Raw genomic sequence first — 13,002 nt, 5'->3', positions numbered from 1 at the left:
AACTAGTTAACAAGGAAAGCATTGACCTGAGGAATAGCAGGCTTTATAGTTAAATACTAGTGCCGACAGGGCAGTAGATGAAATTTATACATGTGTTGCACTCAGTTTCCCTTAGGCTGGAGCATCAAGGACAGCACGTGGACATGCCAGCAGGGTGGCAAGCAGAGGGAGGCTGCCTGTGTCACCCTGACCCAGCCACGATGCAAGAAGTCCTGATGTTTGCCTCTCCACCCTCTCTAAACTGTGGTTGTCAACTGAACCATACCTGACTAACACATGCCTGAGGGATGCTAGAGGTAGTTTTCACAGCAGGACTCAAACAGCCTTACCCAGGTCATGTTGCTATGGCTGGTTTGGGCCTTCGTTTATTAACCACCTCTCACTGAGTGTAACACTTTAGTCACACCATCGTGTGACAAGTATTTGGGATTAGAAATCCCATTCTCTTCTCCCAGGCACTCAGCAATAGGACAAGGGGGCACGGGCTCAAGCTCTGCCAGGGGAAATTGAAGTTGGAGAGCAGAAAAAAATTCTTTGCAGAGAGTGCTCAGGCATTGGAATGGGCTGCCCAGAGGGGGTGGATTCCCCATCCCTGGAGGTTTTGAAGATGAGACTGGCTGTGGCACTGAGTGCCATGATCTGGTAAAGGGACTGGAGTTGGACCAAGGATTGGACTTGATGATCTGGGAGGTCTTTTCCAACCCAATTGATTCTATGATTCTAAACAGCTCCCCCAGTGACTCATTTTTTCTACATGCCTATTGAAAAAAGCAGCATTTTACTAATGTGGGTTTTTTTAAGTTGTCAAAACCATTCCTCCCTCCCATCCCAGCTGCAAGAGAATCAGGAGCACAAGCTGATACTCAGTTGCTTGTTCGAGTCCCATCGTGCCACAGCCTGAAGCAACATGATGACAACTCTGCCTGACTCCCACTAACCTGCTGTGGGCAGGAGCATTGGCTCAGGCTCTGCAGGCCACACAGTCCCCCCTTTACCTCAACTGTGGAAGTGTTCAGTAGGTTGACTTTCTCAGAGGTGTTTCTTATTCTGCTGGGTCATACATTCAAATGCCAAAATTGTGACTCATTAACAGGGCAAGTCTGGGCTGGGGGTGGGGGTGGGGGGTGCAGGAAGGAAGAAAAATAGCTTGCAAGAGCCTTCCTATTTATCCACAGCTTGGGAAAAAAATGGCCCAGCAGAATACACACACCCCAGCTCCATTATCTTCGCTGGCACAGCACTGGCTTGGCTCTGTCCCTCACCACCCCGGGCCAAATCCATCCCTGTGTTTACTTCAGAGGGTTTACTCGAGAGAAAGGAGCCCCAGAGCCTGAATGCTCACAGTGTACGGGCACCCAGGCACACCGGGGGGTCATCGCCCTCTCGGCAATTAGCGAAGTGGTGGCATCTGAAAGAAGTTGAACAAACACATTGAATCCAGCTGGGCTCCCCGTTCCCTCTGTTCTCCCCAGCCTTTTCCTCCTGGGCACACGGTGGGGCCCCAGCAAGAACCCAGTGCCTTTGCACTGCTCTTGCATTCAGTGGAAAGGGCTTTAAGGAAAAGAGGAGGAGGGGGAGAAGTAACCCTTTGGCTTTCCTCTTTTACAATAAATGTCTTCCTTTTTCTTTTCAGGGAGGAAAAATGCCAGCTTCTCTAAAAAAACTGCAGCAAATGGCTGTTTTCATGGGACTGTTCAGTGGTGGGGGATGCATCGTGATGTATAACCTTATGCAAAGTAAGTCTTGGTGCTGTTGGCAACCTATTTGTCCTCTACCCCTTTCACTGGCTTTTGTGCAGTGGGGAAAAACAGCAGCATGCAAGACATGAAAAGCAGATGAAGTTAAGGGAAGTGTGGCTGAGCCTGTGGGCTCTGTTTGTCCCCAGGGCTTTGGCTCTCCCAAGTGCTGCTGCCTGTGTTTCCAGAGGTGGATATTGCATAGAGAGCAGGCTGTTGGAGTCAGAAGAAAGTCTCGTTTTGGGGGGTTTAAAACTTGGTTGTAATAATGCCAAGATCATGGGTTCAATCTGCTGTGTGGGCCATTGATTCAAGAGTTGGACTCGATGATCCTTGTGGGTCCCTTCCAACTCAGAATAGTCTGTGATTGTTTCCTGAGTGGAAAGGCCATATGAAAGCTCAGGCAGTAATACAGGTTTCATTTCTTAACTGAGATTTTATAACTGGGCAGTGAAAGAGGGCCATCTTCAAAAAGGTATTACTGTCTAGCAGTTTTATCTGTAAATCTCAGCATGGTCCTACTCCTTAAACACAATGCATCTGTGAATTGCTAAGGCATCATTAGTTTCTCCTGAATGAGGGACAGATAAGAGCAGTCAGCACTGAGAAGACCAGGGCAAGGAGAGTAGAGCTAGACAGGTGATGTTGCTGTTTAGAGACATCTCTCTTTGGCCAAGAATCCAAATTCTTAGTCCAAATGATAGATATTTCCCTTTTTTAAAACAGCTTCTAGATATTTAGCATCAGCAGAAACAGGCTTTGCCTCTCTGCAGGGGCTGCTAAAGGCCTCTTGGCCCTCTGCCTTCCCCTTGCTGGTGCTATCAAAGGCTATTGCTTTTCACCTCCCCTTATATCACAGGATGCTGCCAGAAAAGTGTAGCTGAGCCTGTTTCTCAAGCCTTCAGATAAGCTCTGAAACCTCCCCTTCATTTTACACATATTAATAACAAATCAGACAAGGCTGGAAAGCAGGATTTCATTTTAGGCAGCTCATGCCCTCAAGCTCTGGAGCACATGACAGAAATATGATCCTTATGCTTTAAAATTCTGAATCTGGCTTTAACAAGGACATTAACATCTTTTAATTTTCAGCTTCAGCAGTGTTATCTAGGAGTCTCATGGAGAAGTCACCCCCTGTACTACACGCAGGTCAAGATGGCTCATTCCCCACATCACTTAGCTGTGCAATCAAGTGGCACAACACCATGGCTAATTCTGCCTCTGCTGCAACCTCGGTGGCCACCGAGTAGCTGCCTGATAACTCAGTGCCAAGCCATCCAGGCTGCTGCTAAGATACTTTCTGCTGCCCAGTGTGTCTTCCTCTAGCTGACACAGAAGCCACACTGAGAACCTTCCTTTCTTGGCCCACGCCCAGGGCTATCCCAGTTTCTTCTGCACAGTGCACTGAACTGGACCACAGAATCAGTTGTGTTGGAAGAGACCTCTGAGATCATCAAGTCTAAACCTTAATCCAACCCCACTTTGATTACCAGATCATGGCACTCAGTGCCACATCCATGCTCATCTTAAACACCTCAGGGTCATAGAATCCACCACCTCCCTGGGCAGGCCATTCCAATGCCTGAGCACTCTCTCTGTAAAGAATTTCTTCCTGTATCCAACCTAAACCTCCCCTGGCAGAGCTTGAGCCCCTGCCCTCTTGTCCTACTGTTGGTTGCCTGGGAGAAGAGACCAACCCCCACCTGGCTAGAACATCCTTTCAAGTAGTTGTAGAGAGTGATAAGGTCTCCCCTGAGCCTCCTCTTCTCCAGGCTAAACACCCCCAGCTCCCTCAGCCTCTCCCCACAGCACTTGTGCTCCAGTCCCTTCACCAGCCTTGTTGCTCTTCTCTGGACTTGCTCCATGCTTGGATCTGTGAGGAGCAAGCGGCTTCCACAGAGGTGGCAGCAGGGAGGGAGGGTTGCTTCCCTTCCTTTGGGCTGAAGGGAAGTTTGTGAGCATGTGGTCTCTGTGCAAGCTTGTGCAAACACTCAGGTAATCCTGTTTCTACTCACTCCCATCACCTCCACACCCCTCTCATGGAAGCATCCTGCTCAGCCTACCCCAGCATCCCTTCAGCTTTCCTGCCAAAAGGTGTGTGCTATTTTATGTCTAATGCATGAGGTGCTAACAAGGCACAGCTGAGAAGGAGCACCAGGAAACTGGAACCCATTTCCTCTCCAAGCTGCAGGATGGACACAGCGTATTTTTAACATGGTCTGTTAACATGGCTGTTTGCCATGGCCTGTAGGCACTAAAGGGCTGGCATGCTGCAAGTCCTTTGGCTGGAGCTTCTGAGGATGGTCCAGGGGAGAACCAGCTCAGGCTGCAGCCTGGCAAAGCTGTTTCTATGCCAACTGGATGCTGACTGCTCACAGGGGATGCCCCTAATTAGGGAGAGGGCACAGCATCCTTCCGCCTCATGCTCCAAGATTAATACTGACAGGCAGGAGACTAGGAAACAAACCTTACACCTTGTTCTAGACTCTTTGAAAGGCAAGGGCAAAGCTGCCAGAGTAGGATTTTCACAAATGCACACTCCTGGCTTAACTCTGCCATTCTTGATGTCAAGGGAGTGAAATTACACTGGTGTGAAATACACCTAAAAATCCCAGCAAGTAAGCCTTAAACCTGTTAACAAGCAAATCTCTGCCTCCATAAGGAGGGTCAGCATGTTTCCAGCCTCTCAGTTCTGCACTGTGCACTGGCCACTCCAGTACAGTATTTCACAGCTATACACAGCACCCAGATATTGATAAATAGCAGTTTACCACAACTGGCCTCCATATGCCAACTGTGCAGCATCATCTACTGTGCTGCCGTGGCTGCTTGATCAGTAACTACTCTTGTGGTGCTTCTTTGTGCCTCCCTTTTAATGCATCTGTCAGCAGAGTCATAGCTTCATGGCTGCCACTTGGAAAGTTGTGTCAAGACCACAGCAAGAGTTCCACAGCAGCAGCTGTTCCTGTCTCACATCAATGTCTGCAAAATATTCTCCATTCTTAAAGTATTTTATGTACATCCTATTAAAAAAAACCAGTAAGTTGAATTACCATTGAAATATTTCAGATATTCATTCTTGTGCCTTTCCCCCCCTCCCCCTCTATTTTATTCCTTTTAGATAACCCACAAACACATGAAAAGTGGGGAGACACAGCCAAAAGCTGAACTGTATATCAGTATGGAACAGGCTATGTTTAGAGCCCTCTTCACTTAAATGAGCTGAATAACATTTGCTTCTCTGATGTAAGGGTGTGTTTCCCCTTTTAGCCAAATTTCTCTTAATTAATAGTTTTGGACTGGGTTGCAAGGAGGGTGTGGTAGTCTGGAGAAAAACCCAAAACATAAGCTAAAAAAAAAAAAAATTAAGTGAACAGTCTCCTCATTACCCTGTTTCTCTCACCTAGAAAGCTTTGCCAGGACCCAGTACTACCAGCAAGCTTTGGAGCAGCTGAACAGCCACCCTGCTGCCCTGGAAGCCCTGGGGGCTCCCCCTCTGAAGGTGCACAACATCCGACTGACAGATGGGAGCAATCGTGTGGACACAGAGAGGGCAGAGGTAATGCTGGGCAGGGGGTGCCACACAGGGGCTTCCCAGCCTGCCAGGGGACAAGAGATCAGCCAGGGGATTGGGTGACCTGAGCAGCAGCTCACAAGTCATCTGAAGGACACTGGAAGGCAGTAGGATGGGAGAGCCGTTGATTTGGAAGAGGAATGGATTTCCAGAGCATAAATCTGCTGGACTACAGACAGCAAGAGCAGCTCATTTGTGTTGTGCTGTATGGGCACATCACAGAATGCCAAGGGACCTCTCAAACCAGCTGATCACCCTCCTGCCACTGTAAGCCACAAAGTCATTTTCAGATCCAGCTTTAAAACAGCACCTGCCTCCCTTCCCCACCTCCAGATACGTCCCATGCTGGTTTTTAAAGCTTTGGTTGGAATAGTTTTACAGCCACTTAGGCTCTATGCTGTGGTACAGCACAAGTGGTGTGGTTTTTAAAGGCACCTGGAAGTTTGTGTCATGGAGAACAGCTGCCCAGCCTGGGAGTGAGTGGGTGGGTTATGCAGGGACTGGAAAATGTTGCACTGGGTGCTGAAGTGTTGCACAAGACTGCCTTCTGTCAGCCCAGGGCTGGGCCCAAGCAAACCTTGGAAATACAAGTCCACCTCCACTTGGCATTGCTACCCAAAGAGGACTTTCCATCAGCTTTTACCCCTTGATCTAGGACTGGCTGCCCTTCCCTTGTTTTGTTGGTGGCACAAAATGGCCCTATTGACTCTGCAGGTCCTTCACTGGGGTGACTCATCATATTGGAATAATTCTGATCTTCCTGTTGAGTAGTTCTGAATTCTGGGGACCAAGCAAGGGCATTAAGGAGTGGGTCAGATGGTACAATGAAGGAGAGGGACTATCAAGACAAGATAAAAAAAAAAACAAACAAAGTACAACAACCTTTAACCAACTCACATAAAATTCCTTTCCATTTCACTCCAGCCAGGCTGTGCTCACATGATACCCTATGCCAAAATGTTTCCCAGGTTTTATAGATTCTACCAGGAAACATATCTAAGGTAAAAAATGTGCAAACCTCCACACAATCCCTTATGCTGACTGAAAGGAAGAACCTTTCCCACTGGTGTTTTCCTATGTCACTGCTCAAGAATGCTGGTCTCTGGGGTGACTCAGGGTGAAGCCAAACCCTGCCTTCTACCAGCCTCACCCAAGACACAAACCACCAACTTTCTTCTCCACTTTTTCATGCTCCTAAGTATTCCTGTTCTCATGAAATAAACTGGTTAATCATCATTATATCATAAGGCAATTTACTGACTCCACAACATTCCCAGCTCCTGGGTCTGTTGGAGAACAGCTGGCATTTTCTCTTTATGGTTGTAACACCACCAGCAAATGCTACACCTGAAACATATTTCTTTTATTCAGACATTAGACCAAGTGCAACTGGCCACAGTCACCACTGCAGCTCCAGCTTTCTTTGGTAAACAACTGACTGAATTTGTGACACCAGAAAAAAGATAAAATAACCACTAAACATCTCATTGCCTCGGTGTGTGTTAAGGGCCTGATCTGCAGAGGATCTCAGCTTGTTATGGTTATGAGAAGCTCTAACAGTGCAGGTCACCCCTGGATGACCAAGCATTCTGGTAAGGAAAGGTGTTTGCTCATAATTATTTCAGAGAGAAGTGGTTTTCCCTGGGGGTTGCAGCTGTAGCACAGTACATTGTTCCAGCAGAGAGATATTAATGCACAGCAGAACAGACACACTCCTGTAGCCACACACGTGTTTGCTGTTAGAATAGCTTAGGCAAACTCTAAAATACAGTGAAGAAAGTAACGGGAGTTTAAGGTAAAAAGGTGTTAGGTCTTTGACTGCAGAAGGAGTAAATGTCATTTTTGCTGTTGCATTTGCAGATAAAGTTACCAGTGTCTGGGACAAAGTCGTCAGGATACCTCTGCATTAGCTCGGAGATGGACCACGCCCGGCAGTGGTGAGAAAGGGGAGGGAATTGAGACAGGGAGAGGAGTGGGAGGAGAAGAGAGCAGGGCAGGATATTTGCTTTAGTCACCCGTGGGGAGGGATCAGACACACAGAGCAAGAAGAAACTCCCATCTGAAGGGCTTGTGAAAGGTCATTACCATCATTATGGCAAAAATGTAAATTAGTTGAGAAATATATTGAATTAACCTGAGTGCCAACAGAAGAGCAATGCAAGCCATTCATTTGTGCTAAGTGTGTGCTGCAAACTGTATCTTGATACACACACAAATACACATACAGATACAGTGAGCCAAAGCAAGGCATTGTCCCCTCCCACCCTCCTCCCCACAGAGGTACAGAGACTCTTGAACAGCAGTCCTAACTCCAGCCCTGGAGCAGCCCCAACTGACCAGACTCCAGCCCCAACTGACCAGACTCCAGCCCCAACTGACCAGACTCCAGCCCCAACTGACCAGACTCCAGCCCCAGAGCAGCCCTAACTAACTCTATTCCTGGAGCAGGGGAATCACACATTATGCTGGAGTTGTGCCGGATAAGCTAAAAATGCAGGTTTTTGGTTTTTTTTCATAAATAAGGTCCTTATGGTTAAAAAAAAGTTCTAGAAGAGATAATACTATAGTAGAAGGATGTTGTGATTCCATATTGAATATAAGTGACTTGACAGTTTTGTAGAACTGGAGCCTGAAAAACCTCCTTTGTCAAAGGGTGAACTGGTTTCTAGAACTGGTCAAAGAATTGCTATGTGAATTCAAAGTCCCTCTTCCACTGCAAAAGAGTAAGTTTTATTAGATGCAAATCTCATTAGGTACTTCTGTTAGCTCTGTGTAGAAACCAAAAGCTACAAAACTTGTACTCAGCTGCCACCAGCCATATGGTAATATTTTCTTTTCATAATAAGATGTGCATGACTTACAGGATTTCTCCTCTGAGTAAGTACAGGAAGTAAGGTATAAAATGACGCAAGGAAGGCACTAGGCTGGGACTTGAGAAACTCAGTACCAGGCCTGGCCTCCTCCCTGGTGACCAGAGAGAGCCCCAGAGGTCCCCAGCCAACTTTCTTGCACAGATCACTTCCCTGGTGCTGAGCTCTGAGTTCCTCACTGCTCCTTAGCCCCTTACAGACATAGGGAAACACCAATTCCCTGTTATTCCCTGTTCACAGTTCCTGTGAGTATAACTGAACATTGCAAGAGATGTTGAACCTACATTAGTGCACACATATCTCAGAGTTTTGTTTCCAAGTGAGCTCTCCATGCATTTCTACAAACTTAAGATTAAAATACCACAACCAACCAAACAAAATACCTAAAAAACGGAGCCACATTTTCTTGTAAAAGGATTTGTGGCAGGTAATCTGTCAGACTCAACCTGTGTGCAGCTTCAGGTGGGGCTAAGGCAGGGCTTGGTGTCCTTGCACCCTGCAGTGCAGTGGGTGGGAACAACACACATGTGAGCAGCCCATCCTGCTGGGACTCCACAGCTTTGTGCTTTTCCAGTGGAGGCTGGGGAGGCAGCCAGACCCATATGGACAAAGCCACAGGACAGCAGGAGCTGAGTGCTCTGTGCAGGGGGAGTTGAAGCTCCTAAACCACAGAACTGGCTCTGAGTGTGCAATCTGTCCAGAGTGGTTTATTTGTTTATAAAGGAGAAGTCAACTGAAAGAAAGGGGAAACTTGGAGTCCCTGAGCTCTTTTGGACCAGGAGGAAGAGGCATTCACTCAGGCTCAGGCAGTGGAGTGGGGTGGGAGGGTGTCCAAAGGCAAGGGCAGCCAGGGCACCAGTGATCATAGAATGGATTGGGTTGGAAAAGACCTCTGAAATCATCAAGTTCAACCCTTGGTCCAACTCCAGTCCCTTTACCAGATCATGGCACTCAGTGCCACGGCCAAACTCACTTTAAAAACCTCCAGGGATGGGGAATCCACCCCCTCTCTGTGCAGCCCATTCCAGTTCCTGAGCACTCTCTCTGCAAAGAATTTTTTTCTGCTCTCCAACTTCAATTTCCCCTGGCAGAGCTTGAGCCTGTGCCCCCTTGTCCTATTGCTGAGTGCCTGGGAGAAGAGACCAACCCCCACCTGGCCAGAACTTGCCTTCAGGCAGTTCTAGACAGTGCTGAGGTCACCTCTGAGCCTCCTCTTCTCCAGGCTGAACACCCCCAGCTCCCTCAGCCTCTCCCCACAGCACTTGTGCTCCAGTCCCTTCTCCAGCCTCGTTGCTCTTCTCTGGCCCCGCTCCAGCTCCTCAATCTCTTTCCTGAACTGAGGGGCCCAGAACTGAACACAACACTCAAGGTGTGGCCTCCCCAAGGTAGAGTCCAGGGGAAGGGTCACTGCCTTGGGCCTGCTGGCCATGCTAAGATGCAAAAGGACATTTTTCTGCCCCAGAGTGAACAGAGGGAAGGGCTGAGAGCCCAGGCCACACTGTGGGGAGGGAGCAGCTCCTCCTTCAAACCCTGGTACAGAGGAGGAAGCTGCTCCTCCTGGGCCGGGGGTGGAAGCAGAGGGCTGGTTGCAGAGCCCTGCTGCAGAACCATTAACTGAAGAGGTGCGGCAGCCTAATTATCTAATTGTATGTACTCAGCAGTGACTCCAGCAAAAGCAGAGCTTTGGAAAAAACCCTGGTTTAGTACCCTAAAATAATAGTCCTTTCCAGCTGAAAAAGCAGCATGAGCAGTCTCTCAGAAGTGGGTTTGCAGCAGAGCTTAAAGGAAGGAAAAGACTCCCCCTCAGTCTCCAACAAATGCAATTTTCCTTCTTTGAGTAACCACTGTCGTACCCTGTCAGGGTTTCAGCAGTCACATTGAGTGATCACACAGTGTTCAAACTCCTCCAAGCCAGGATAATTCCTTAGCAACACCGTCTGGCTCCAAGGCCGGAGAGGAGCGGAGCAAGGAATGCACCCGCAGGATGGAGAGGGGGAAAAAAGGCACCGGGTTGGGGGGAAGAATGTCCTATCTAAGAGGAGCTGGCAGGATTTTATTTGAGTTACAGCAAATAAGAACAGGCATCCCAGACCTTTAAATTTGGGCTGTGCTATGCTATTAGGGAGAACAGCTTTCAGAAGCTGGCACTCAAACCCCAAGCTTTAAAACACTTGAGAGAATTCTAAAACAGCAATGAATGTGTGGAACGATTTGTTTTTCTGTGTCAGCTGTTTCTACACGGACTTTACTACTATATTAAAAGCGATAGATACAAGTTAAAAATCTCCTTTGGTTTGTGTCAGCTGGTGCCTTCAGGATGTCACCTTGAAGCTGCGGGATGGGCAGAACATCCCAGTGTACCAGTCCCCGGTGGAAAGCACTGGTGTGCAAGAAGGCTAAAAATCAGAGCCAGGTGCTTCTCCACCTCCCACTGAGCCAAAGGAGCCATTAATCGATCGCATCCTGCTGTGTCCGTGAATGTACCGGCGTCACAAGTGACAGCTTCACTTAAGTGGGTGCTCTCAATACAATTTTCTCTCCAAGATTGACCTCGTCATTGTTGTAATTGTAGTTTCTTTGTTTTGCTGGTTTTTTTTCCAACGGAAGCCTAAAATAAACACCTTGCAAAGGACTTGCTGTTCCAGAGAAGTCACGGGTTATGCTGTGCGTGCTGGTGTTATGAATTTGAAATAAATAAACAAACTGCCAGGAAACTCAGCTTTGTTTTACAGTTGCAGACCAAAGTGAGGACAGCTGGGCTGCTTTGTCATAGCCAGAAGACCAACCCACCTTCTCAAACCAATTCCTTCCCTGCTTCACTTTTCACCCATTTCTCAACAAGGCGTTAACCTAAACCAGGAGCAATGAAGCAGCAAAGGTGAAGCTCAGCACTCCCCATATCAGGTAGATTTGCACCCTCACAGATATCATTAAAAAGCTTATGAGAAAGCTGAGGCTACTCATTGTAGCTTAAGAACTCCAGGAAAAAACTCACTGCTCATGCTGAGGCTCACTGGGAAGAAGCCACTGCCTGATATGAGTGCAGGAGAGGACATTTACTTGGGGAGGAAAACACTGAGGAGGGGCAGGACAAGTAAAATACTGCCACAGTTCACTCTGACTACAGCAGGAGATTTCGATTGTGCCACAGTTCTGTCCATTGGGTAGAAAATTGCCCATCATAACAGTAAGCTGAGGAATAAACATAAAACAAACCCCCAAAAAACCATCCCCTCCCATTTTCCACCCCCACCCAAAACTGCACATGCAAACCAAGGCAGAGTCTGAGACACTGAAAAGGCACAAGTAACTGTCCTACCTTCACACCTTAAAGTAACACATGAGCCATTAAGAACATCCAGACAGAAGAGTGTTTTGAATTCCCTCTTAGCAGAGATGTTCAAATCAAGCTGCATCAGGCAAAGCCCAGAGCTTGTATCACTCAGTTCCCTTTTCCTTCCCCTCCATCTTTTCATTCAAATTAGAATCCTGGAAACCCACCAAAGGCACAGGCAACGCAAAGCTTTTCACAGAGAAGGGCAAGCTGGACCAAAGAATGATTTAAAGAACAGGGAGCATTTTCTTGTTCAACAACAATCAAGCAAACTGGGCAAGGTGGTTTTTTGGAGAAACCTGAACAGCAAATGCCAAAGTAAAAAAAAGGAGATACTAAAGGACCACAGCAAAGGCTTCTTGGACAACTAATTTTAGAAAGAAACAATACCTGTGTGCTGTAGCTTGAATTTCACAAAGAGCTGTCAGGATGAACAGCTCTTGTGAGACCTGAACTAACCACATGAAAGCCCAGCACACCAGGGAGAGGAATAGCATGAATCAAAGAAAGACAGCATTGCCCAGGTTGAAATAACTTCTTCCTGGATTCCCAGAACAAAATACAAATCTTGCGATGTGAGAACATCAGCCTTGCACTGCTGCAGCCCACCTAGCAAGAACACCTGAGACTTGTGGAGATCTCCTGACCACCTAATGTCTCAGAACTTGATCAGCCCTGGCTTTTGGCCACTGAAGAAGTTTGGAGAGGAATCAAACAGCTGACAAAAAAAAGCCAAATAAACCACTTCCCATCCATCAATAACCACTTCCATGGCTGCAGCTTTGATTTCTTATAAATTTCCAAAGTTGTGGCTGTGGAGAACAGCCCTACCCTGCGTCTGCACTGACAACACCTGGCACTCTGCATGCCCAGTTAGCCTGGGCCCTGCAGTGGCTGCAGGGTGTGCTAGTGCCCAGGAAAGCTGCCCACAACCAGCCCAGCCTGCAAGGCAGTGCTGGCTCCCTACCCTCAGTCCCAGGGCTGGCACACACCAGATTCCCACTCTGGCCTCACAAATTGCTGCCCCGCAACACCACTGCAGGGCTTGACTCAAGCCCTGGTGTTTCCAGACCTAAGAGAGGTTTCCCCACACAAACCATCCCAATAACACCTGAGATTGCATTGCCTTGCCTGGGGGAAGCAGAGCCTGCAAAGAGGTTTCATCTCTCTTTCCCCTGGAGACCCAACAGGGCACCCCTTTAACTTCAAGCACTGCCAGTCACCCAAACCAACCAACAGAGTCACCAGAGCTGTGAGAATGGGCACCATCATCATATCACACTTCTCTAAATCAAATCTTTAAAGCTGGAGAAGGAAGAAAGCAAAGGGTGGAGCTGGAAGGCAGCAAGTCGGCAGAGTGTGACAAGAGCAAAATCACAACCAAATCCCTGCCTTTGTTTTGTTACTTCAGAGTCAGTAAACACAGAATTTCTTACCTCATGACCTTGAAGGGCTGTGGAAGTCACTTCCTCTCCACGCCTGAACTCC

General features: G+C 47.8%; 1 protein-coding gene across 7 annotated transcripts in view; it reads left to right on the top strand.

The window, feature by feature from the left end:
- The window catches only part of COA1 (cytochrome c oxidase assembly factor 1), a 57,234-nt gene extending 46,413 nt beyond the window's left edge, over positions 1-10,821 (top strand). For 6 of the 7 annotated variants that reach the window (XM_071559601.1, XM_071559602.1, XM_071559605.1 and 3 more), the window contains 4 exons: positions 1,634-1,736; positions 5,144-5,295; positions 7,171-7,247; positions 10,484-10,821. In XM_071559601.1, the coding sequence (XP_071415702.1) occupies positions 1,643-1,736; positions 5,144-5,295; positions 7,171-7,247; positions 10,484-10,580 (420 nt within the window). In that variant the 5' untranslated portion in view covers positions 1,634-1,642 and the 3' untranslated portion in view covers positions 10,581-10,821. Of the gene's footprint in view, positions 1-1,414; positions 1,494-1,633; positions 1,737-5,143; positions 5,296-7,170; positions 7,248-10,483 lie in introns of those variants that run through there. The other variant, XM_071559606.1, reaches the window with a different exon arrangement.
- Positions 10,822-13,002: the final 2,181 nt, after the last annotated feature.

This window comes from Pithys albifrons, chromosome 7 (assembly GCF_047495875.1).
Source record: "Pithys albifrons albifrons isolate INPA30051 chromosome 7, PitAlb_v1, whole genome shotgun sequence".
Classification (NCBI taxonomy): Eukaryota; Metazoa; Chordata; class Aves; order Passeriformes; family Thamnophilidae; genus Pithys; species Pithys albifrons.
Note: the sequence above shows the minus strand (reverse complement) of the source record. Positions and strands in the feature narration are given on the sequence as shown.